This window comes from Pleurodeles waltl, chromosome 9 (assembly GCF_031143425.1).
Source record: "Pleurodeles waltl isolate 20211129_DDA chromosome 9, aPleWal1.hap1.20221129, whole genome shotgun sequence".
NCBI lineage: Eukaryota > Metazoa > Chordata > Amphibia > Caudata > Salamandridae > Pleurodeles > Pleurodeles waltl.
This window is the reverse complement of record NC_090448.1, coordinates 991,177,162-991,203,872: the sequence shown is the minus strand read 5'-3', so window position 1 is coordinate 991,203,872 and position 26,711 is coordinate 991,177,162. Positions and strand designations below refer to the sequence as shown.

Genomic DNA, 26,711 nt, shown 5'->3' with positions numbered 1-26,711 from the left:
GGTTTTCGTGGCAGTATGCTTGCCACAAAAAACATGACAGTAGGCGGGGTCATAATCCAGAGGGTGGGATTGTAACAGCCGCTTGGCTAGAGACCGAAGTCTCCAGCCCAGCGGCCGTTACCACCCTGGCGTTCAATGTGTTTAAGTGGCTATCTGTGTTTGCTGTTTCCGCCATGGTCATAATCCCATTATTTTTACAGCCGGCCTGTTAGCGGTATTACCGCTGCTTTATCACCAACCACCAGGGTTGTAATGAGGGCCTTAATGTTGTGGAGTCTTTATTCTAATTACAAAGAGTGACTAGGTATCTATGGTTACATTATTGAACCCCAAAACTAAGGTCCAGTTTGCCATGCTACTAGTGGAAGAGTGAGTACTACAGGTGCTTCCAGTTTCCTGTGAACCTCTGCCAACCAAAACACGAAAACAGACAGTTCTGAGATATTGGCCAGGGTGTCCTACATTGATGTACTGATGCATCTTTAGTACCAGGTGCTCCGCAGTAGCCCCTCATGTTGAAAAGAACATCAAGAGTACAAAGGGACTAATTTGGTTATCCACTCAGCGTGCAATAGCAGCTAAGGCTCTGGAGTACCAGTGGTAAACAGCAGAATCTACAACAGGGCCTGTCCGGTCACCACTGGCCCCAAACTCAGGAAAAGGCTGCACATACAGCACACACACCAATAGGAATAGCAAGCTACATGTTGTAGGTACAGCACAGCACACGAGTAAGAGCATTAACAGAAGGAGGGAGTCAATGCTTACGGGTTGTCAATGTCCTTGCGCAGCACATTCAGGGTGTAGTACACTTGGCCCAGGAAGTAGGACCGGTGAAGACACTCCGTTAGATTCTTCCTCCAATTTATGTAGATCAGGTTACGGATGAACTCGTCAAAGCTTTTCAACTGAAAGAAAGTGATGGGAAGAAACTTACGGAGACAGGCAATGAGGGGAATGGAGTAGACAAGTGAGGGAAATAAGACAAAGCGATTAAGAGGGTGGGTTTAATGAAGGGTAGGAAAAGGCGAGAGACAAGAAAGGAAGTTAGAACAAAATAGGGGACAGGCTTAAAGGAAGGATCAGGGGAAGCACAAGGAGAGATAGCAGAAGAAGAGAGAGAAGGGAAAAAGAAAAGAGTATCTGGGCACTTTGGGATCCACTGATTCTTTGGTCCTGAAGAAAGCCAATGACCCTTTTGGGCAAGAGAGGGCTGAAACATGTCGACCTGACTCAATATGTGTGAAAGACACGTAATTTGTTCCTATCAATTATATTTGTTTTTAACATAGCCAATCCCAGCCATAGTAAAGCACGATTATAGATGAGTGATAGAGGCATTTTTACATCACTTTCTCATTTTTTACTGCACGTTTTAGTATTTTTGTTCACGGATCCCCAATAGTTTCCTGGACTTATGTGGAAACGACCCCCTTGGTTAGAGGAAGGAGACCCCATGATGATGCTATTAGTTACGAGTACACCGGATATACTTGTGGTAGAAAATAGCTGGTTAGGGTCATTTCTGATAATATGCAATCTTGTGTTAAATAGACACATTCTTTACCAGCTGTTTGGATTATGCCAAAGTCCTTCATGTAGCAGGTGGTATGAGAACACCTATAATGCTTAACACAGGAGACTGAGTCCCACCTAAGCAATCTACAGCGCTCCTATTTAGCTTTTGCACCCAGCTCAAGGTGTCTATCATTAGTTGTAAAATATTGGTTCTGCCTTTAATCCTGCCGTACCTCAGTTATTCAGGGCAGGTTATGCATGTGAACATACTTCACTCAATACTGAGTGACCTTCTTAAGTGTAAGACCTGTCCAAAGCTTCCAGTATGCCCTGAAATTGACATCCCCGCCAATTTCATTAGGGACTTCCCTTACTAATTTCACTTTTTACCATGCTATATGTTTTATGTGACTACTATTATTACTGTTTGTCTTGTGTCCCTCAAAGCCATAGTGAGAGGGAGGAGAGGTGCAATGGATAAAGCAAGAGGAAGGGTGAGAGGGAGAGAGAGCTTGACAGAGTAGGGAAACAGACTTTGGACAGCAGATGTGCAGAAAAATTGGGGGCGAGACATAGATACTGCCAAAAGTCATGGAAACCTTTTCAGTGTGATACAAGCGAGAGAAATGAGGGAAAGACTGGATGAGAGGGGGGAATAAGAAGGCAAGAGGATGAATTTGAGGGAAAGTTTAGCAGAAACACAGAGGGGGTTCATCGGGAGGGCTTGTGGGCAGGAGGAGGGATGTCGGAGGGATCTGGGAGTGAGGGGGCAAAAGGATTAAATCTGATCAGCAAGAGTAAAGGAACCAGGGGCCAAGAGAGATGATGAACAGGTGGGAGACCTGGTGAAAAGAGGGGAGAACTGGAGGACAAGGAGAGAAGAAGAGATCAACACTGAGGGACTACAAAAAAAGGAGGCAACAATAATAAAGGGAGAGGAAATGGAGACCGATTCTCAGGTAGAATAGTGGAGCACAGAGTGAGGGCAACATGAGGACACTGTGAGTAGAGGGGAAAGATTCAAGGGAAGAAAGTGGGAAATAAGAGTTAAATGGGAAAGGCAGCGAGAAAGGAAGAGAGAAAGATAAGAGGGAAAAGAGATGAAACAGACTGGAGCGAATGTCGAGAGTCACGAAGAATGAAAAGTAAGAGGAAGGAATACATTAACAATGTGACGAGGCTATAAAATGAAACTATGTGGGGAGAAACAATGAGGACTAGTGAAACCACAGAGGGATACTATGTGCATACTGTCCAGTTTAAGGATCAAAAAGCATGCAGCTATTGAGTGAGACTTCCGTGTGAGAATACAACAATAAGAAAGGACAGAGATTGCTGGGGTAGATGAGTCAAAGGCAGTTCACAGTTGGTGCAAAAGTGAACATGGAGGACATTTATGCTAATGTTAATGACAGGAGGTGGGACAGTTTGGGATGGAAGCTGCAGTGGTACAGAAGGGCATGTTTGGTGGTTGCCGGCATGGGTACAGATAAGGTAGGGCACTTGCTGGTGAGGGCAAGAAATTGGGTGGCAGTACCTGTTGAGGATGGTACCAGAAGTTTAAACGAAACTGGTGGATCAGGTGAAGTTAGACTGACAAAGGATTATTGTACCATAGGTAAAGTACAAATTTGGAGACCACTTCCCTTTCCTCTTTACACAAAACTTCAGACCTTAAGTAAAACGCTGAAGAGCTAAATATTTATGGCACAGATGGCACCACTCCACTTCCACTCCCATCATGGGATGCTACAGGCAACTAAGTTCCTGTATAGCTTACAAACATAGTCATGGAGGCAGTATGGCAAATTCTGAAGGCTCAGAGAGGAAGTGTGATCAGTTCTTAGCTGGTGTAAGGGATGTCAAAGAGCATTTTCTCAGAGGGCAGAGAGATGAGGTCTGGTAATGGCTCAAAGGGTAGATAACAGATAGGGCAGTTCCTTCTAATGTAATTACGCAGAATGTATAGGTCCTCACATGGGGCAAAGGATGAGGCTAGTCAATAGCACCTGGGGTAATGTATGGCAAGTCGTGTGGGGGAGCGTTGCTTGTTGAGTAGGTAAAAGTTGTGACCATGTCCTCAGAGGAAAGACATGAGGTGGTGTTGTTTCGCATGGGCTAGAATGAAGTAAGTTAGGTCGCTAAGGCAGGAGAAGGTGGATCAGTCTCACTAGATAAGCAGTGAGGTGGCGTAGTTGCTAAAACAGGTGGAAAGGTGGGCCAATTCCTCAACCACCAAGGGTAGAAGTGACTTGATGTAAGCATCTCCTCTTAGAAAAAAAGCTAAGGGTTGGTATGGGTTGTGTGAGCAATGAGTTAGGACAATTACTAAAAATATAAAGAGTGAGCTGAGGCAGTTCCTCACATAGGAGACCATCCGACACAGATCCCGTCAACTTAAGCAAGGAGGTACAGTTCCTTACAAGTAAGGATGAGGTGGGTCAGCTCCTCCCACAGTAGCAAATGTGCAGCTGCACATGAGTGGGAACAGTCTTCACAGTCCACGGATGAGATGCAACAGCGCACAATATCAAGAAGGGTGGTGGCTTGTATCGATGCCAAGGAGGACAGTGGCTTGAATGGTGGCTGCTTACCGTTGAGTTGATAATGATTAAAACAATGGCGACCATGGTCAAGCTGCGGAAGGCATCCAAGTCCCGATTGCCCAGGACTCCATAATACTGGCTGGGAATCACCCCCACCTGGTAAATCACCAGCTGTGCTGTAGCAAGAAAAGAGACCAAGTCGGGTTAAGAGCTGAACATCTGCTTTCCACAAAATTACAAAACTCAGAGCAATGGGCACAAGCTACCCTATCCCCGAGGCTGTACAAAGTAGTAGTCAAGCACCCCATCGCAGAGCACAAAGGAACATGAAAGACACTAGGCGCCCCAAAATCATACAATGAACATAAGCGAATGTTAGGCACCCTCTTTGGATCCAAGCTGAAACAATGAATCACTCTACCCGAAGGAGAGGTAAAGCTCAACAGAAGAGTCTGCAAAACTTCACAACTTTTAGAAGTAGGCACAAAAGGTTCCCATATCCCAGAGAGATGCCTCCATCAGGCACTGCAAAGAAATACACAATACCCTTGAAACTGGAGAAGGCCTGAGGCAGATGATAGATACATAGGGAAAACAAAAAGGGTGCAAGCAGGCAACCCTGTTTATCATCATTATAAGTGGAAATTCTGGATAAAAGGCTGTGATCTCCATCTAGGAGCACCTGGCATCAGATATAAGAAAACAATGCTATGATCGGTCGTACTAAATTCTCAAGCATGCCTAAACGAAACAACTTTGTTCCAAAGCGTTTCTCTGTCCAAATGGTCAAACCAGTGGAGAAGACAATGTAGGCACATAAACAAAGTGACCATGAATAGTGACATATTTTTCTAAAATCAATTTTCACATAGCTATAGCGTCCAAAGTGCAACAATGTTTCCTAAGACCTGCTTGTACAACAGAAATTGTCTTATTTTCGGCCACCTTGTCTTGCAGGTGTTCAAGAATACTTTTGGCAAATATCGTTCCAACAGAACTGAGTAAGGCAACCTGTTTGGCAGATTTCGAGACCCCTTTTTGTGCAATGGCACAATAATACTCCTGGTCCAGGATTCTGGAATTACTCCGTTAAGGTAGCAGAAGTGAAACAAGGGCATTAAAAAAAAAATTTAAAAAAAAGACCAGATAGACACGTTCTACTTTATTACTAAGATTCGATCCTTGTTGTGTCCCATTCTTCCTAAAGATCTTGCACCCTTAAAATACATTTTCAATCTTTTCAGTTGTTGGTGGCCCTTTATGAGATTAGAGACTACAGGAAAAGATTTGGATGTTAGCAAGATGTCATAAGCAACAGAGTTGGAGGCATAAAGCTTGGTGAAATAGTTTACCCAATCACAACATTTGACATGAATTTGCATCAATGTATCCTTCCTGCTGTAAAAATCCTCAATCATCTTCCAAAATTGCCCCATATCTTCTGAAATAGCAGCTTCCCTTAAGTTAATCCACTTGTGATCACATTTTCTGTTGAGCAGCTTTCTGTACAGCTCTTCGTCTTTAAGAGGCTAATTATTTTACTCCTCTCACAAGAATTATACAAAAACTGTCTTCTGATTAACATGTTGTCCCTCCATTTAGAAACTGTACAGTCTGGAACCATTTCGCAGGTAAGTTATTTTTACATAAAAGGAAAGCAATGCCCAAGAATGACTTCATATGCAAATTATATTTTACGAGAGAATCTTGATACAATGCTTGTATATCTATAGTAATTACTTGAAGCTTTTTTAATCTGCTATTTCATTAGTGAGCGGTTGATGGTGAGGAAGAGGTTGGGGGCGATGGCGTCTGTGGCTCTGTTGAAAATGTGGTGGGAGCATGGGTCCGTGGGGTCCCCGGAGTGTACGTACCTCATTGTTCTCAGCGTATGTTCGGTGGTGAGGGGGGTCCAGGTGGTGATTGTTGGTAACCAATAGAGGATTTGATGAATCCGGACTCAAAAGCTACAGTTTCAGTGATTGGATACTCCTTATTTGCAGATGAATCCTTTTCCTACACTCATTAATTTGTTTGCCTCAATGGTCTGCTGAATAAAATGGGCAATAATGCTTCTCCTGTTATTCCTCTGGTTTTAACAAATAGGCTGGAGTAGGCACCATGTCATTCAGAGTGTTTAGATAAAATGATTTGTTTAAAAGAGAAATGGACTTTGTCTTTCTGCATGATCTAGCTGATATTGATATTCCGGATTGCAGCTTTTGTGCTGTCATTGGGGAGCCCGACCATTAAGTCAATCAGTAATGATACCATTCCTTCAATGTAAGCAGTATGGAGTACACCCACTAGAGTGGGTCTTCGAAAGGTATCTCAAGCCGCACCTAGGGTCACTTTCCAAAACCCTGTAACACTTCGCCCCCTACCTCTTTCTGTCTTAAGTTCACCTGGGGCCTTCACTATAGGCAGAGTCTGCACCTCACAGAGTGACAGGAACCTGGGACCAGAGGAGAACATTAAGCTAGACAGTGGATTCCGGGGCACGAGCACTCCTGGTCACTTCAGACACAAGCAACTGAGATGAGGAAAATTGACAATAATCAAATACCCTCATTCTTCCTTTTTAAGAAGATGTAGCGGCTTCTATATATTTAAATTTCAAATAAGGTATCACACCAGTCACGTTAACAAATGAGCAACTATCTTAATATCCGTGGCTCCAGCATGATCTTTTCAATCTTCACTTTATGCCCTTACACCATTTACAAATGTGATAATCTCTTCTGCCTCCCTACATCTACTCCCCAAAACTTGTTTAAACAGTGATAGAAAAGGGAGGAGGGATCAACTAGATATTTTCTAGCCCTGAGGGAGTCTTTCAACAAGACAAAATATGTGTTGGCTAGAGTATTGAAATAAGAAATAAACAAGTGTCAACTGTGAGGAAGACTTGGACTCTTTGTTCATGGCGTTTGAATTAGATGTTATGCAGGTGAGAAGGATACTTTCACAAAGAAGGCTGTACAAATACAGTCACCCTGCATCAGTGAATCAGGGAGCTAATTCATATACCTGCATTCAGGTTCAATTGAGAGCCTTACTTTCCTCTGACCCCGACTCTGACGCCACCTTCCTGCCAGCCAATAGAAGGGTGGCAATAGTTTGCCTGACGCATTAGTGAGATCTCCCACAGCCGCCGCTGCCTCATATCCCACCAAGCGCAAAAGCATATGGTGAGCCCAGGTTCTGTGCTGAGTCCTGTGGCCACAGAGATCCCGAGGCAATGCTGTGGAGCCGCTTGCATCTCCCTTCTCAACACTCCGTTCTCTGATCCACGATCAGACAGTGAGCCGCACCTGACAATTCTAGAAACCTCCTGCATCCTGACTGTTTTACTGAGTTTTGAGTGTGAAATCTTTGTCGTTTCTAGGTTAACCTTGGACGGCTCTTCCTCATAAAACTAAAAGACAAGTACTAAATGGAAGATATTGTTTTTCAGTTTGTGTCCAATCTAAAACAAGCATTGGCAAAGCCAATAGGTATTGCCTATACAAGAACCACTGGCTTTGGCAATGTGTTTTTGGCATGTTGTACATCAGTGTGGCTGCTGTTCAGCATGGCTAAAAATTAGTGGTGTACAGTGGAGCGGAGGAGTAGAGTGTTGTATGGGGAGTACAGTGTAGTAGAGCTGAGTGGAGGAGCGTAGAGTTCAATAGTTCAGTGGCAGAGTGTCGTAGCATGGAATGGATTAGGCTAGAGTGGGTTGAAGTGGATTGAAGTAGTGGGATGGATTGGAGTAGTGCGGGATAAACTGGAGTAGAGTGGGGTGGATTGAAATGGGGTGAGGTGGATTGGAGTGTGGTGATTAGACTGGATTGGGGTGGGTGGATTGGACTAAAGTGATAGGACTAGAGTGGGGTGGACTGGATTGGGGTGAAATTGAGTGGGGTAGATTAGACCGACTGTAGTCGGGAGGAGTGGAGTGGATGAACTGGAGTGGGGAGGTCTGGACTAGAGTGGGTGGACTGGGATAGATTTCAGTGGGGTGGACTGGACTGAATTGGGTGGGGTGAACTGGAGTGGGGTGGAATGGAATGGGCTGGACTGGGGTGGGTGGGTTGGATGGAGGTGGACTGGATTGGATTGGGGCTGCGTGCATTGGAGTGGGGTGAGGTGAATTGGACTGGAGTGAGGTAGATTGGGCTGGAATGGGGTGGATTGGACTGGACTCGAGTGGGGTGGAATGGAGAGGGTGGATTGAGTGGGGTGGATGACATGGGGTGGATCGGATTGAGGTGGCTTGGATTAGAGTGAGGTGGATTGGGGTGGGGTGGTTGGAGTGGATTAAAGTGCAATTGATGTTTTGTAGTAGGGTGGAGTGAGGTGAATTGTAATGAAGAGGGATGGATTTGAGTAGAGTGAATTGGACTGGAGTGGGTCGGATTAGAATGTAGTGGATTGGACTGGGGTGGATTTGATTGGATTGGGGTGGATTTGATTGGTATGGGGTGGATTGGATTGATGCGGGTTGGATGCGATTGGTGCGGGCTGGATTAAAGTGGGGTGGACTGGATTGGGAAGGGCTGGATTGGATTGAAGGTGGTTTTGAGTGGGATGAAATGGAGAGGGGTGGATTAGACCGGAGTGGGGTGGATTGGAGTGAACTGGAATGGGATGGACTGGACTGGGGTGGGGTGGATTGACTGGGGTGAGGTGGATCGACTGGGGTGGGGTGGACTGACTGGGGTGGGGGATTCGACTGGGCTAGGAGAATTAGACTGGGTAGAGTGGGTGGAGTGGAGTGGAATGGGATGAATTTGAGTGGGGGACTAGATTGAATTGGGTGGGGAGGACTGGATTGGGTGGGATGCACTGGAGTGTGGTGGACTGCACTGAGGGGAGGTGAATTGGACTGGAGTGGGGTGGATTGGGCTGGAGTGGGGTGGGCTAGAGTGGGGTGGACAGGATTGGGGTGGTTGGGGTGGATTGGATTAGGGAGGGGTGGATTGGATTAGGGAGGGGTGGATTGAGGTAGACTGGATTGGAGTGGACTAGATTTGAGTAGAGTGAATTGGACTGGAATGGGGTGGGCTGGACTGAAGTGGGTTGGATTTGAGTAGTGTGGGGTGGATTGGATTGGATTGGTGTGGGTTGGATTTGATTGTTGCAAGTTTGATTAAGGTAGTTCCGAGTGGGGTGGATTGGAAGAGAGTGAGGTGGATTGAGCCACAATGTACTGGGCTGGAGTGAGGTGGATTAAGGTGAACTGGATTGTTATGGATTGGACTGAACTGCAGTGGTGTGAATTGGATTGGGTTGACTGGAGTAAGTTGTGGTGGATTGGAGTACAGTGGAGTAGACTGGAGTGGAGTCTGATGGATTGGACGAGAGTGGGGTGGACTGGAGTAGAGTAGGGTGGATTGAAACAGAGTGAGTTGGACTTGATGGGGTAGATTGGAGTGGGTGGATCGGATTGGGGTGGATTGGACTGGAGTGGGGGGAATGCACTGAGGTGAGGTGGACTGGATTGGAGTGTGGTGAGTTGAATTGAGGGGGATGATGTGGATTGGAGTGGGAAGGACACGAATGGAGTGAGGTGAATCGGATAGAATTGGTTGGACTGGAGTAGGATGAATTGGATTAGAGTGGGGTGGATTAGAATGGTGTGGAGTGCGGTGGATTGGAGTGGAGTGAGGTGGATTGGATTTGAATGGAGTGTGTTAAGGTGATGTAAGGTGCTTTTGGATTAAGGTGTAGTGAGGTGGATTGGGATGGAGTGGGGTGGATTAAGGTGAACAGGATTGGACTGGGGTGGATTAAGGAGGATTGGACTGGACAGGGATGGACTGGAGTGAGGCGGGTGGATTGGAGTGGGGTGGACTGGACTAGAGTGGGGTGGACTGGATTGGGGGTGAGTTGGGGTGAGTTGGGTTTGATTGGAATAGGTTGGATTAGGGTTGGAATGGAATGTGGTGGACAGGAGTGGGATGGGTTGGACTGAAGTGGGGTGGGTTGTATTGTGGTGGATTGGAATACAGTACATTGGACTGGTATGGGCAGATTGTTTTGTATTGTACTGAAACAGACTATAGTGGGGCAGATTGTTTTGGATTATAATTGGGGAAGATTGTTCTGCACTGAAGTGAGGCAGATTGGAGTGGGATAGATTGTTTTGAATTGGAGTGGGGCCGAATGTGTTTGATTGGAGTGGAGCAGACTGAAGTGAGGCAGATTATTATGGATTGGAGTGGACCAGATTGTTTTAGATTAGAGTGAGGCAGAATGTTTTGGATTGGTGTGGGTCAGACTGTAGTGGGACAGAGTGTGAAATGGGACTGATTGTTTTAGATTGGTGTGGGACTGATTGTTTTTGATTGGAGTGGGGCGGACTGGGAGTAGAGAAGATTGTTTTGGATTAGAATGGGACAGATTGTTTTGGATTGGGATGGGGCACCTTGTTTTGTATTGGAGTTGGACAGATGTTTTGGATTGGAGTGGGGCAAAGTGTTTTGGAGTGTGGCAAACTGAAATGAGGCAAGTTGTTTTGGACTGGAATGGGGCAGATTGGAGTAGGGCAGATTTTTTGGGATTAGAAGAGGACAAAGGGTTTTGGACTGGGTTGGAGCAGATTGTTTTGGATTGGCGTGGGGCAGATTATTATGTTTTGGATTGGAGCAGATTTTTTTGGACTGGGGTGGGACAGATTGCTTTGGATGGGAGAGGGGCAGATCGTTCTGGATTCTACTGGGACTGACTGTAGTTGGGGAAAGTGTTTTGGACTGTAGTAGGGCAGATTATTTTAGACTGAGGTGGTGGAGACTGTTTTGGTCTGGAGTAGGCCAGATTGTTTTGGAATGGAGTGGGGAAGATGGTTTTGGATTGGAGAGGGGCAGACTGGAGTTAGACAGATTATTTTAGATTGGAGTGGGGTGGGTTGGAGAAGATTGTTTTGGATTAGAAGGGAACAGATTGTTTTTGATTGGGATGGGACACCTTATTTTGGATTGGAGTGGGGCAGATTGTTTTGGATTGGCTGGAGGCAGATTGTTTATGGACTGGAGTCCCGCAGATTGTATATAATGGGGCAGATTGGTTTGGACTGGAGTAGGGAGGATTGTTTTGGATTGATGTGTGGCATACTGGTTTGGATTGAAGTGAGGCAGATCAGAATGGGGCAGGTTGGATTCGATAAGGATGAGGTGGACTGGATCGGGGTGAGGTGGAGTGTATTTAGTGGGACGGACTGGAGTGAGCAGATTGTTTTGGATTGGTGTGGGGCAGACCTGAGTGAGGGAAGATTGTTTTGGAGTGAAGTGGGGCACATCCGAGTGGGGCAGATTGTTTTGGATTGAAGTGGGCCAGGTCGGAATAGGGCAGGTTGGAGTGGATCAGACTGAGGTGGACTGGATCAGGGTGAGGTGGAGTGGATTGGAGTGGGGCAGATTGTTTTAGACTGGAGTGGGGCAGATTGTTTTGGATTGGAGTGGGACAGATTTTTTTGGATTGGAATGAGGCAGATTGGAGTGGGGCAGGTTGGAGTGGATCCGGATGATGTGGACTGAATTGGGGTGAGGGGAGTGTATTGGAGTTGGACGGACTAGAGTGGGGCAGATTGTTTTCAAATGGAGAGTGGCAGATTTGAGCGGGCAGATTGTTTTGGGTTGAAGTGGGGCAGATCAGAGTGGGGCAGAATGTTTTGGAGTGAAGTGGAGCAGGTCGGAGTAGAGCAGGTAGGAGTGGATCAGGTTGAGGTGGACTGGATGTGGGTGAGGTGGAGTGGATTGGAGTGGGGCACATTGTTTTAGATTGGAGTGGGGCAAGTTGGAGTAGGACAGATTGTTTTGGATTTGGGGCGGGCAGATTGTTTGGATTGCTGTACCGGAGTGGGGCAGATTGTTTGGATTGCTGTACTGGAGTGGGGCAGATTGAAGTGGGGCAGATTTGAGTGGGCTATGTTGGAGTGGACCGGAGTGGGGTAGGTTGAACTGGAGTGGTTTGGATTGGTGAGGGGTAGATTGTTTTGGATTGTAGTAGGGTAGATTGTTTTGGATTATAACGGGGTAGACTGTTTTGGATTGTAGTTGGGCAGACTGGAGTACGGTACAATGTTTTGGATTGGAGTGGGGCAGACTGCTTGGGAATGAAGTGGGGCAGACTGCTTGGGAATGAAGTGGGGCAGACTGCTTGGGAATGAAGTGGGGCAGACTGCTTGGGAATGAAGGGGGCAGACTGCTAGGGAATGAAGGGGGGGCAGACCTGTTTTGGAATGAAGGGGGGGGGGGCAGGCCTGTTTTGGAATGAAGGGGGGGGCAGACCTGTTTTGGAATGAAGGGGGGGGGACAGACCTGTTTTGGAATGAAGGGGGGGGGGGGCAGACCTGTTTTGGAATGAAGGGGGGGCAGACCTGTTTTGGAATGAAGGGGGGGGCAGACCTGTTTTGGAATGAAGGGGGGGGCAGACCTGCTTTGGACTAGAGGGGGGGGGGCAGACCTGCTTTCGACTGGAGGGGGGTGCAGACCTGCTTTGGACTGGAGGGGGGGCAGACCTGCTTTGGACTGGAGGGGGGGCAGACCTGCTTTGGACTGGAGGGGGGGCAGACCTGCTTTGGACTGGAGGGGGGGCAGACCTGTTGTGGACTGGAGGGGGGCAGACCTGTTGTGGACTGGAGGGGGGCAGACCTGTTTTGGACTGGAGGGGGGCAGACCTGTTTTGGACTGGAGGGGGGCAGACCTGTTTTGGACTGGAGGGGGGCAGACCTGTTTTGGACTGGAGGGGGGTTGACTTGAGTGGGGTAGTTTGTTTTAGATTTGAGTGGGGCTCATTATTTTGGTTTGGAGTGGGCAGATTGCTTTGGACTTGGAGTGGGGCTCATTATTTTGGACTGGAGTAGGGTAGATTGATTTGGATTGGAGTAGGGTAGATTGATTTGGATTGGAGTGGGGCAGATTGCTTTGGATTAGAGTGGGACTCATTGTTTGGGGCAAGTTGGAGTAGGACAGATTGTTTTGGATTTGGGGTGGGCAGATTGTTTGGATTGCTGTACCGGAGTGGGGCAGATTGTTTGGATTGCTGTACTGCAGTGGGGCAGATTGAAGTGGGGCAGATTTGAGTGGGCTATGTTGGAGTGGACCAGAGTGGGGTAGGTTGAACTGGAGTGGTTTGGATTGGTGAGGGGTAGATTGTTTTGGATTGTAGTAGGGTAGATTGTTTTGGATTATAACGGGGTAGACTGTTTTGGATTGTAGTTGGGCAGACTGGAGTACGGTACACTGTTTTGGATTGGAGTGGGGCAGACTGCTTGGGAATGAAGTGGGGCAGACTGCTTGGGAATGAAGTGGGGCAGACTGCTAGGGAATGAAGCAGGGAATGAAGGGGGCAGACTGCTAGGGAATGAAGGGGGGGCAGACCTGTTTTGGAATGAAGGGGGGGGGGGCAGACCTGTTTTGGAATGAAGGGGGGGGGGCAGACCTGTTTTGGAATGAAGGGGGGGCAGACCTGTTTTGGAATGAAGGGGGGGGGGCAGACCTGTTTTGGAATGAGGGGGGGGGGCAGACCTGTTTTGGAATGAAGGGGGGGGGGCAGACCTGTTTTGGAATGAAGGGGTGGGGGGCAGACCTGTTTTGGAATGAAGGGGGGGGGGCAGACCTGTTTTGGAATGAAGGGGGGGCAGACCTGTTTTGGACTGGAGGGGGGGCAGACCTGTTTTGGACTGGAGGGGGGGGGGCAGACCTGCTTTGGACTGGAGGGGGGGGCAGACCTGCTTTGGACTGGAGGGGGGGCAGACCTGCTTTGGACTGGAGGGGGGCAGACCTGTTTTGGACTGGAGGGGGGCAGACCTGTTTTGGACTGGAGGGGGGCAGACCTGTTTTGGACTGGAGGGGGGCAGACCTGTTTTGGACTCGAGGGGGGTGGACTTGAGTGGGGTAGATTGTTTTAGATTTGAGTGGGGCTCAATATTTTGGTTTGGAGCGGGCAGATTGCTTTGGATTGGAGTGGGGCTCATTGTTTTGGACTGGAGTAGGGTAGATTGATTTGGATTGGAGTAGGGTAGATTGATTTGGATTGGAGTGGGGCAGATTGCTTTGGATTAGAGTGGGACTCATTGTTTGGGATTGGAGTGGGGCTCATTGTTTTGGATTAGAGTGGGGCTCATTGTTTTGGATTAGAGTGGGGCTCATTGTTTTGGATTGGAGTGGGGCTCATTGTTTTAGATTGGAGTGGGGCTCATTGTTTTAGATTGGAGTGGGGCTCATTGTTTTAGATTGGAGTGGGGGTCATTGTTTTGGATTGGAGTGGGGCTTATTGTTTTGGATTGGAGTGGGGCTCATTGCTTTGGATTAGCGTGGGGCTCATTGCTTTGGATTGGTGTGGGGCTCATTGCTTTGGATTGGCGTGGGGCTCATTGCTTTGGATTGGCGTGGGGCTCATTGCTTTGGATTGGCGTGGGGCTCATTGCCTTGGATTGGCGTGGGCCTCATTGCCTTGGATTGGCGTGGGCCTCATTGCCTTGGATTGGCGTGGGCTTCATTGCCTTGGATTGGCGTGGGGCTCATTGCCTTGGATTGGCGTGGGGCTCATTGCTTTGGATTGGCGTGGGGCTCATTGCTTTGGATTGGCGTGGGGCTCATTGCTTTGGATTGGTGTGGGGCTCATTGCTTTGGATTGGCGTGGGGCTCATTGCTCTGGATTGGCGTGGGGCAGATTGCTCTGGATTGGCGTGGGGCAGATTGCTCTGGATTGGCGTGGGGCAGATTGCTCTGGATTGGCGTGGGGCAGATTGTTTTGGATTGGTGTGGGGCAGATTGTTTTGGATTGGCGTGGGGCAGATTGCTTTGGATTGGTGTGGGGCAGATTGCTCTGGATTGGCATGGGGCAGATTGCGCAGGATTGGCATGGGGCACATTGCTTTGATTTGGAGTGGGGCAGATTGCTTTGGATTGGAGTGGGGAACATTGTAGGGGCCAGTTGATTTGGATTGTAGTGGGTCAGATTGTTTTAGACTGAAGTAGGGCAAAATGTTTTGGATAGGAGTAGGGCAGATTGTTTGGGACTGGAGTGGGACAGATCAAAGGTGGCAGTTCTTTTTGGATTTGGGTGAGGCAGATTGTTTTGGATTGAAGTGTGTCAGATCGAAGTGGATCGGGTGAGGTGGAGTGGATTGCGGTGAGTTGGAGTGGGGCGGATTGGAGGGGGCTGAATGGAGTGGGGCAGATTGCTTTACGCCGGAGTGGGGTTAATTGTTTTGGACTGGAACAGTGGATTGTTTTGGGTTGGAATGGGGCATGTTGGAGTGGGACAAATTGTCTTATATTAGAGTGGGGCAGATTGCTTTGGATTTGGGTCGGGCAGATTGTTTTGGATTGCTGTATTGGAGTGGGGCAGATTGCTTTGGATTTGGGTCCGGCAGATTGTTTTGGATTGCTGTATTGGAGTGGGGCAGATTGCTTTGGATTGAAGTGGGCCAGATTATAGTGGGGTGGGTTGGGAGGATTGCAGTGTGGTAGACTGGACTGGAGTGAGATGGATTGGACTGGAGTGTGGCATATTGGACTGGAGTAGACTGTTTTGGATTAGAGCAGATTGTTTTAGACTGAAGTGGGGCAGATTACTTTGGATTGGATTGCGCTGGTTGGGGTAGGGCAGATAGTTTTGGAATGAAGTGAGGGAGATTGCTTTGGTTTGGAGTGGGACAGTTTAGAGTGGGTTGGGAAGATTAGAGTGTGGTGAATTGGAGTGGATTGGGGTGAGTGGTTTGTATTGAAGTGGGGAGGATTGGGGTGGGGTGGCTTGGGACGCATTGCACAACTGTAATTTGTAATTGTAATTTCGAAAATTACACATAAGTAGGAATGTTGTTTTGCAATTTTTTGTAGAAGATAATAGTCATCTTTTGAGAACAGTGCCTTCAAGCAAAAACAAAACAAAACATGAGTGCAAAGTGAGAAAAGAAGACATGGCATAATAAAACAAAAATATTAACTATAGAAAAGTCATATGCCTTCTGTTTGCAGGCTACCAGAAGTTAAAAAGAACAACGCAATCCCTCAGTCATGTGGGGAGCAGTTGACGGGCACTGACTAATTTGAATTAATCAGTGCTTACTCCATGCTCCACGGACAAGAACGGCAAAGATGGTATGCCAGCCGTGTCAATTATTAGGCTGTGAAGAAGAGTGCCATGCAATCCAACAAATGATAAGCATGGGCTTCAAGCTCTTTTCTAAATACAACTGTGTTGCACTATTGCACACTATAGCAGGCTTGACCCTAAAAATGCTCCAGGAAAGCACCATAAACCACTTTATTTGTTACTACTGAAGCGCAACAGACCCTGACTAACCTCCCTGAATCCAGTCTCACACTGCAATGGTCATGGTGTGCCCCGTTAACATGATACAGACCAGCACACAGAAGGTGCACTTGCATTTGGATGGTGCCATCCAAATTTTGAGGTACAATGCAAGATCTGGGGGATGATTGGTTCAACTAACAACTTTGGAAGACAAGTAGGCTCTTTGGTTTGCGATTTCTATCCACCTTTTGACTTCAGCAAAGAGGACAGAATGGATAAAGAGCATTGCTTTTTGTTACTGCCCTCCATTATAAGCCAGGGAAAGTCTCAGGTATAAAGAAAGGCAAACACTGCTATCACCTTAGCATATACGGATACCTAGCACATGATTGCACTTACCTCAAGAACTGAGAAGTCCTAGCTCCATCCGTCTGTATTAAGAGGACTTACACCTTAGGAAGAAAAGGTTACCCAAAGTCAGGGTACTGCTATTGCTACCCAGGTAGATCAAGACATATTGTACTGATGCAGAGATACTTCACCGGGTCGTCTGCTATATTTCCTGTGTGCAAGAGGTCTTTCTTTTTTCTGTGCTTCTGTTGTAGATTTAGGGAAGAGATCAAACACCACTGTGGATAATCATTGAGGTTTGGTGGGTTAGAAGTGGCACTCTTCATCTCTCAGGTTTACCAGCCAGAGGTGACAGATACCAAATCAACAAATTGATTCAAAGAGAAACTGTACTGACTTCATAAAAGAGGACTCGACTCTTTCTAGTCACACCCAATATAGGCATAAAGTAGAAGGCCATAGATAGACACAGAAATGTGAATTGGGCCACACACAACTCAAAACTTTCAAAATAAGAGAAATGCCTCTCCTGCAGACCTGCCTCGCTGGTTAGATCAGAGTTTATATAGGGAATATGTTTTCAGGCAGGGCATTGAGGTGAACGCAGATTGCATTCAAAAGCCAGATAATGATAAAATATTGGACAATATCACTAGCACAGGTGTTAGAGGATGTTCAGAGGAGAAGAAAGTCAGAACGGTCTTCACCATTTGCAGGAAATCAGCATTCTGGTTGACTGCAATATATCCTTGCAGAGGACACCATTCTTAGAGTACATGGTCTCAATAAACACCACTGGTATATTTACTGAGAGGTTCAGTAGACACCTCTCTCAGATGCACAAGTAAAAAAAAAAAAAGAATGTGTCCTTGTCTATTATTATCCACTAAAGGTCAAAGTCCAAAAGTCAGAGTACGCACACCCTTGTGAAAGGATGAACTACTAATGTGGTAACACATTAAATGTAATCCCCATCCAAACTCTCCCACTCCCCAGCGGGAGAAACAAAATGCTTGTGGTGCATCCCCAGAAAATTTTCCAAGTGAGACCACTAGGCCTGAAAAACACAGGATAGGCTTGTATGCACAAACCCGACACCGGACATTGCAGTAGACAATGAGAGTCTTTTCCCCAACAGTGAAATGTAAAAATAACAATGAAAAGTTGTCCATCAAGGTGCGACCTTAATTATTTTAGTCAATGTAACTTGAGGGCAAGTTATTTCAAGTTGAAAGATGACCTGACCATCTTCTCCAAACGCTTTAGTTTGTGCTGTTTAGGGACACTGAGTTTCTTTAACTTCTCAAGAGATTCTTAGCAGAAGATTTGCGAATAAAAAAATGAGTTGGATAACGAAATCCATCTGCTCTGGCAAGGCAACACCAATCCACCTTATTTCTCATTCAGCCTCTGCCTTGCAAAGTATCTAGGATATGTTGCAGGTCGTCTGCAGAAGCAGAGAGCCGAGCAGCAACACAATAATGGCCCTGTATTACAAGCAATAGCAACTGCACAAGGCACTGCACATCAAGAGAGCTCTTACGCTGCTCTGCAAGACCTCAGATTGCAGGAAATCCACCTCTCAGCATGAATCTCCAACAGGCTGCCCTGTCACGGTATTACATTACGACAAGTGGCCACAACCTGGCCTATACCAGCAGAATGCAACTTCATCTGAATAGCAGTAGCCATGTTGGAAGCAAAACTAGCTGACCACCTATTCTACATATTATAAAACCATTTCATTTCTTCCATGGCAATCTACAAGGCCACTTCATTAGCTGAAAGATCTTGTTTACTAATCAAATGACACCATATTACTCAGTTGCTTCGTAGGTACTGAAAACAAAGCTTTTCTTGTTATCAATTATATTGAATATTATGAAAACAATAAATATCTATTTATACCCAAGTGACAGCCTTGAAGAACAAGTTACTTACCTTCAGTAACGCCTTTTCTGGTGGACACACTAGCTACCTGTGGATTCCTCACCTAATGAATTCTCCCAATGCACCAGCATTCAACAGAAATTTTCTTCCCAGCTCTGCACGTCAATGTCACAATTGCCCAACTTCCACGCGATGCCGTCTGACATCATCGAGGCAATAAGAGGTCCTTGCCGGCGTGCAGACGTCAGTTTTCATAATTTTTTACGTGCCTTCAAGGCGAACAGGTGACTAACAATGATACATACCTGACATGAATACATCAGTCAAATATAAAACTAAACGTTTAAAAAAATAGAAACATCAAAATATAAAATATATTTATAAATGTGTATATATAAATATATATAAAAAGCACATATATGTACATGTATCTACATATATCATCAAATATATATACACCTCTTTATATACATACACACCATAGGATATCTTGGTAAGACCAACCAGGCAATTGGGAGGAGGGTGGGACCGTGAGGAATCCACAGGTAGCTAGTGTATCCACCAGAAAAGGCGTTACCGGAGGTAAGTAACTTGTTCTTCTGATGGATACAACTACCTGTGGATTCCTCACCTAATGAATAGAGTCCCAAAGCAGTACCGCACTCTGTGGCGGGTGCCTGAATGGCCACACCAAGAAATCCTGCAGCACGAACCGTGCAAAATGACTATCCCTCCTAACCTCTGAATCCAAACAATAATGCTTCCAAAAGTATGGAGGGAAGACCAAGTTGCGGCCTTACAAATATCACCCACAGGAACACTTCTAGCCAAAGCAGAGGAGGCCGACTTAGCCCTGGTGGAATGGGCACTAATTCTATCAGGAGGAACCTTCTTTGCCAAAGAATAACAAATTTTCATGCAAAGAATGACCCACCTGGATAGTGTTCTCTTGTGGACCGCCTTGCCTTTCCTCTTCCACACGTAGCCGATAAAGAGCTGATCTTCCACTCAGAACTCTCTCGTTCTGTCAACGTAGAAGCTTACAGCTCTTTTAGGGTCAAGCCGATGAAGTCTCTCCTCCTCTTTCGATGGATGGGGAGGAGGATAAAAGGAGGAGAGTGTAATGGACTGCCCTAAATGGAAGGGTGTAACAACCTTCGGAAGGAAAGCTGCCCTGGTCCTCAGCACCACTTTGTCCGCATGGAAGGAAGTGAAAGGGGGTTTAATGCTAAGCGCTTGAAGTTCACTCACTCACCTAGCTGATGTGATGGCTACAAGAAACACAGTTTTTAACACTAAAAACCTCAAGGGGCATGAATGTAAAGGCTCAAACGGTGAACCCATCAAGAATGTAAGTACTAAATTCAGATCCCATTGAGGCATAATAAAAGGCGAGGAAAGGAACTTATTAGTAAGACCTTTCATGAACCTTACAACTATAGGGGATTTAAACAAAGAGGGTTGATCAGGAAGGCTCAGAAAGGCCGACAGCGCCGACAAATAGACCTTAACAGTCGCAACTGCACAACCCCTCAGCGCCAAGGACAACGCAAATAATAAAATGTCCGACAAATTGGCACGTAAGGGATCAATTTGCTTCTCTCCACACCAAGCCACAAATTTTGCCCATCTGCCAACATAAATTGATTTGGTGGAGTGTCGTCTGGCCGATAAAAAAATGCCACCACCTCTGGCAGGAGAGAAAAGGAACTCAGATTGACCCGTTCAATCTCCAGGTATGCAGATGCAGACTCTGGAGGTGGGGGTGTAGAACCTGCCCCTGCGACTGCGAGCGGAGATCTGCCCTGTGAGGGAGACAGAGCGGAGGGCACAGTGAGAGTTGGAGAAGGTCCGAGTACCACACCCTTCGTGGCCAATCCGGAGCTATCAAGATAACTTGCGCCCGGTTTTGGCGAATCTTCCTTAAGACCCGTGGAATCAAGGGTATGGGAGGGGGGACGCGTAAAGCAATTGGCTGTGCCAGGACATCTGAAACGCATCCCCCAACGCCCCCTGCACCAGATACTGGAGGCTGCAGAATGAGGACAGTGCACTTTCTCCCGAGTGTCAAACAGACCTACCTGAGGAAATCCCCACATCCTGAAGATGTGCAGGATCAGGTCCGGATGGAGACGCCACTCGTGATCGGCTGAGAAGTGCCGACTGAGACTGTCCACATGTATGTTTTGAACTCCGGCCAGATGGTTTGCTACTACGCAAATCTGATGGTCCTGAGCCCAGGACCAAAGCTGTAGAGCTTCTCTGCAGAGAAGGTACGACCCTACTCCACCCTGCTTATTGATGTACCACATTGCAGTAGTGTTGTCCGTCAGGACCTCGAGGACTGGAACAACCGCTCCACTTTGAAACATTGGAATGAATGCCTGGATGTCCTGAATGCGCTGAGGCGGAGGAAAGGTCAGATTCAACGTTGTGTCCAGTACAGCCCCTATGAACAGGAGATGTTGAGAGGGCTCCAGGTGAGATTTGGGCACGTTTACCGAAAAGCCCAGATCGAACAACAACTGGGTTGTCATCTGCAGGCGACGCAACACGAGCTCTGGAGACCTGGCTTTGATCAACCAATCGTCCAGATAAGGGAATACCGCTATCCTCTTCCTCCTAAGATGCGCTGCAACCACCGCCATCACCTTCGTGAAGACTTGAGGCGCGGAAGTAAGACCAAAAGGAAGGACCGCAAACTGATAGTGTTGCGTCCCCACCACAAACCGGAGATACTTCCTGTGCGACTTGAGCATAGGGATGTGGAAGTAAGCATCCTGCAAGTCGACAGACACCATCCAATCTTCTTCGTTCAACGCCAAAAGCACCTGCGCTAGGGTCAGCATTTTGAACTTCTCCTGCTTGAGGAAGCAGTTCAAAACCCTCAGGTCCAGGATAGGCCTCAATCAACCATCCTTCTTGGGGATCAGGAAATATCTCGAATAACAAACCTGACCCCTTTCCTGCTCTGGAACCAACTCCACTGCACCTTTTGATAATAGGGTCTGAACTTCCTGTTGCAACAACAGGAGATGGTCTTCTGTGCTAAAGGAGAGACAGGGAGGGATGGCAGGAGGAAACTCCTGAAATGGAAGTGCATAACCTTTCTCCACAATATTGATGACACAGGAAGCCGATGTGATCAGCTTCCACATGCGGAGAAAAAGAAACAACCTTCCCCCTACAGGAGAAGTATGGGAAGGAATGGACGGAGGACTAAGGCTGCTTTCCCTGTTGCACCCCCCCCCCTGGAGGAAGAGGAAGAGGCAGGGTGCTGCTGGGTGGCTCCTCTGGTTCGAACTCTACCCCTCCCTCTAAATGACCTATAGGGAAGCATAGATGGCTGTTGGCCTGCAGACTGGAGTCTTCCCCGAAAGGAAGAGCCTCGACCAAATCCCCTGAACCTTCTAAATGACCTGAAAGGGGTTGTGGTTGAGGCCTGCAAACCTAGAGACTACTCTCTTTGAAGCGCTCTAAGGAAGAGTCAGCTTTTGAACCAAACAGTTTATCTTCATCAAATGGCAAGTCTAAAAGAGTTGTTTGCACATCAGATAAAAAACCAGAAGACCTCAGCCAAGCATGCCTCCTGGTTACAATGGATGTCCCCATCGCTCTGACCACTGAATCCGCAGTATCTAACTCTGACTGAATGACCTGAGTCGCTGCCGCTTGTGCATCAGCCAAAAGACCCCGCATGTCCTTGGGCAAATCTGGCATCTCAGCCTTAGCATCATCCATCAAGGCATGGATGTATCTTCCTAACACACAAGTTGCGTTAGACGACTTCAGGGCCACTGCAAGATGAAAAGATGTTCTTGGCCGACTGCTCTATCCTTTTCGACTCCCTGTCTGATGGAGCCCCAGGGAACGAACCAGGAGCTGAATGCAAGGAGCAGGATGCCTGAACCACCAGACTCTCTGGAGCTGGATGCTTAGAGAGGAAGCCCGGATCCCCAGGGGCCAATCTGTAACTCCACTGATCTGCTAACCGCCATTGAAGATACTGGTTTCCTCCAAACCTCAATAATCGGTTCAGTGAGAGCCTCATTAAACGGCAGGAGTGGCTCTGCAGCAGCCGAAGCCGGATGTAACACCTCTGTGAGGATAATGTTTTTCACCTCAGCTGCAGGTAATGGGAGATCTAAAAAGTCTGCTGCCTTTCTCACCACTGAGCGAAATGAAGCAGCTTCTTCAGTGAACTCACCTGGAGAGGCCATGTCCCACTCTGGGAAAGTATTGAGACTGCTGGCAGAGTCCAAGCCCTGAAAGTCCCCCAGGGGCTCTGCAATCGCGCCTTCCTCTAGGAGCTGTCTCTGATATTCATGCTCCTCCAACAGTCTGAGGGCCTTCCTCCTCTAGCGCAACCTGGCCTCTATCCTCTATCCTCGGCTTCGGCTAAAGAATTGGCCGACGCAGATGACCTCGGCTGACGCTGATCTTCCGATTCTTCTGACGCCGGATCCATCTGCACCATGGGAAGTCGAGCCCTCTTCGCCGGCGTCGACTGGAGTCGTGGCGAAGTCAACAGCGCCACCGGATCAGCTGAAAACACCGGCGTTGAAGGTCTTCTCAGCGACATCAAAGGCACCGGCGCCGGACCAGCCCCTTCTACCGGGCAGAAGGGCATAAAAGGCGTCGGCTTGTATGAAGCCGGAACGCCCAGACCAAAAGCCAATGGACCCGAGGGACCAGCCGGTGCACTGCCAGGAGCCATGGCACTAAAAGATGCTGTATATCGCATTTAAGAAGGCCGCCAGATCTGCTCCGGGAGCAGGGAAGGCAGGATACCCCTGCAGCATCGGCACCGACTGCGATGTCGGTACTGGATCCCACACCTCTGACTGTGTAGGCGAGAAGACAGGACTCTGGCGAGGATCGTCCACCTCAAACACAGACAGCGCCGGAGAACCCTTAAGACTCTGAGGCTGTGGCGTCACTGTCGGGCTGACCTCCCACGTCAAGCGACGCCAAGCAGATGGAGACCTCGAACGAGATTGATCTTTCCCCGACCAACATCTGGAATCATGCTGACGCCGAGAGTCATGACGGCGCTGTTTCTTATGCGAAGATTTCGAAGAAGATCTGCGATGCCGATGCTTTTCCTCCTTCTTCGATTTAGCAAAAAAAAGAGCTTGGCTTCACACTCTTTCAACGCCTTTGGATTCATTTGTTGACAGGAACCACACTCTTCCACATCGTGCTCTGAGCTCAAGCACCATAAACAGTCATTATTTGGGTCCGTCACCAACATACGACCCCCGAATTCCCTACAAGGCTTGAAGCTGGACTTCCGAGGTGGAGACATTTTAACTGGAAAGTATCTCTTCTGAGAAACAGTAGCTCCCCAAGAGCCAGGAGAATAAAACGTTACTCGAAGGCACGGAAAAAAGAGAACTGACGTCAGCACGCCGGTGAGGACCTCTTATTGCCTCGATGACGTCAGACTGCGTCACGTGGAAGTCGGGCAATTGTGACGTCCTCGTCGACGTGCAGAGCTGGGAAGAAAATTTCCGTCGAATGCTGGCGCATTGGGAGAATTCATTAGGTGAGGAATCCTCAGGTAGTTGTATCCATCAGAACTTCAGTGACGTGAGAAGTGACTGTTAGTCCCCTGACTGGATTACCAGGACTGGCAGCAGCTCCACAGCGAGAAGAGCTTCCATATAACTGAAGCTCCAGGCCTTCTGTTGAAGGAGCTTACATTCTATTGTTTTTGGACCTGGTAACCTTGACACGAACTGCATGACAGAGAGAGTTCATGCTTGAATGTCAATTAGGAATTTAAAATCCTTTCTCAGCAAAATGTAACGTAACAAAACTAAAGTCTTGGGTATCTGAAGTGTTCTTATTTAACGTAACTCGCAGCTTGAAATCTGCATTCAGCAAAACATAATGTAACAATACTAAAGTGGTGGATATGTAACTATTCTATGGAAACCGCTCAAACACACATGAAGTCTACTCCGCGTTACATAAAACCACAAATAAATGAACTAGTGTTGTTCATTTTATCAACTAATTATGGGATTGCATAAATATATTGCAGTCAGAGTTAGGCCCATGTTTCCATAGAAAAAGCATTTTTTGACTTGCCTTTATCTTTGTCACCGTTTGATGAATCTTCACAAAAGGTTCCCCTCAAAAAGTGTGCCAGTGATTCTTGTTGCGCATGGTAGGTTTTGGGGTGATCCGTCAAGCGGGGGCCAAGAAAAAAGGGGTGGAGGGGTCAAAAACGTGCGTTTCCCTTGTTAATTCCTATAGGAGTTTTGAACACGATTACAGTCCAAACTGCTGGACGGAATTACACCAAATTTGGAAGAACGCTAGATTTTGTTCCACAGATTGTGCTTTTGGTTATTTGGTGTGAATCAGTTCAGTAATTTTTTAGAGATTAAACAGAAAATAAATGTGCATATCTGTGGTCGCGACGACTTCGCGAATAAATGACAAGTTAGTGCACAGAGCTGCAGAGCTCTGACTGGCTGCCAACACTTCAAACCAGGAAGTACTGATAGCCATCTTGGTCCTCAGCTTCAGCCGAGTCACAGAAAAAAGGTTTGAAGAAAAAGGGGCCAGGATTGGTACACACTGACCCCTTATCTTTGGTGCTGGGTTCCCAGAGGGACCCCTCCAGGGCAAAAAGCAACGTTGTAAATTCACAGCAAATGTTTTTTTAAAGTGCAGGCTCCTGCCCTCGTTTTTATGAAGCCCCGTCCCAGGGGCATTTTGAAATAAAGGAGAGGGGCACACAACGCACCCCTCCTGGGGCATTTTAATGCCCCGGGGACCGCCACCTTGCTTGGGCTTATTTATAATGAATGCAAGGGAGCCACACGGTCCTCCTGGAGCCCCAGAACCTGTCACCTCCCTGGGGCTTTGATCAAATATAATGCAGGGGCACGCAGCCCTGGGAACCCCCACCTCCCTGGTGCTCTGATGGGATATAATGCGGGGGACTGTGCACCCCCTGCCACAGCCCCGATGACCATCACCTCCCCAGGGCATCAATGCGGGGGGCGGGGGGCGTGCGGCTCCCCACAGCCACAAAGCTGCCACCTGCCCAAGGATTCAATCAAATACAATGAAGGCCGGCTGTCCACCAGCTCCCGCTAAGTAAGAGCAAACACTTCACATAGCTTCACACAGTCAAACAGCTCTCACTTGCAGAAAGTTAAGTGTTCATCTGTTTCCCTGCACACAAATATACAGGGAAACAGATGAACACTACTTCCCCAAACAAGGATCTGCTATTTAAAGTAGGTCCCTGCTTGTGGGAACAATGCCGGCTCCTGCAGGATGTGAGGAGCTGGCTTGGACCACAGGGGCCTTCAGGCTCCCCCGTGGTTAGTTGTTTTTTCTTTTTCTATCTCTCTCTCATATCCCATAAAGTGGGCGGAAGAGAGAGAGAGAGATTGCTATTGCAATGATATCTCCATATAATGACTTTGAAGATTCAGACTAGCAAGATGTTTGGTAATAATGTTATAGTTATGTTTAGATGCAGAGCAGAACGGAGTGACTTCTGGCCTAATGGTCAAGGTCTTGTGCTGTCACTCAGTAGGCTGAAGGTTCAAATCCTAGCATCAGTTGGCACTGTGTTTGTTTAGGTTCTAGTGTTTTCACTGTTAAACACACCCGGTGATGGAACATGGAAGTCCTTTTCCCCTCAAATTCTGTGGGTTGAATGTCATGGCTAAGTCTGGACACTGCACAATAAGGAGTCACCTCTGGCCTGGTGGTTAAGGTCTCAGACATGCTCACTAAAGGTTAAGGGTACTAGTTTAGGCGAGTCATTGGTCATTTCCTGCTTTAGTTTGTTTTCAACTATAAATATTTAAATTACAAGCTGAAAGGTTATGTCACTATTTTTAATTGGCAAAAACAGTACTCTTTTCAATTTGTCAAGAAAAATGTCATTCTAAGTAGATCATTCATCAAAGCCTAAATTGCTCTCAATCTCTCTCTCTCTCTCTCTCTCTCTCTCCCAGGGTTGGGGGTTTGCTGGCAGGGACTGGCCGCAGGTCATGCCCTGCAGCCAAATGCCGTTGCTCACAGCCAAAGGCCATGCGTGGTGGTGGTTGGATTAACATATAGTAATGAAAATTACTATACATTAAAAAAACTATAGACATTCACTGAAAAAACAAAGGTTAC

The 26,711-nt window shown here is 47.3% G+C and overlaps 1 protein-coding gene across 1 annotated transcript in view; it reads right to left on the bottom strand.

Annotated features, from left to right (window-relative positions):
* ABCD4 (ATP binding cassette subfamily D member 4) overlaps positions 1-26,711 on the bottom strand; it is a 221,057-nt gene that overhangs the window by 161,837 nt on the left and 32,509 nt on the right. The window contains exons 3-4 of the mRNA XM_069208499.1: positions 4,113-4,240; positions 769-908 (exon numbers count right to left, since the gene is read on the bottom strand). Of these exons, the coding sequence (XP_069064600.1) occupies positions 769-908; positions 4,113-4,240 (268 nt within the window). The remainder of the gene's footprint in view (positions 1-768; positions 909-4,112; positions 4,241-26,711) is intronic.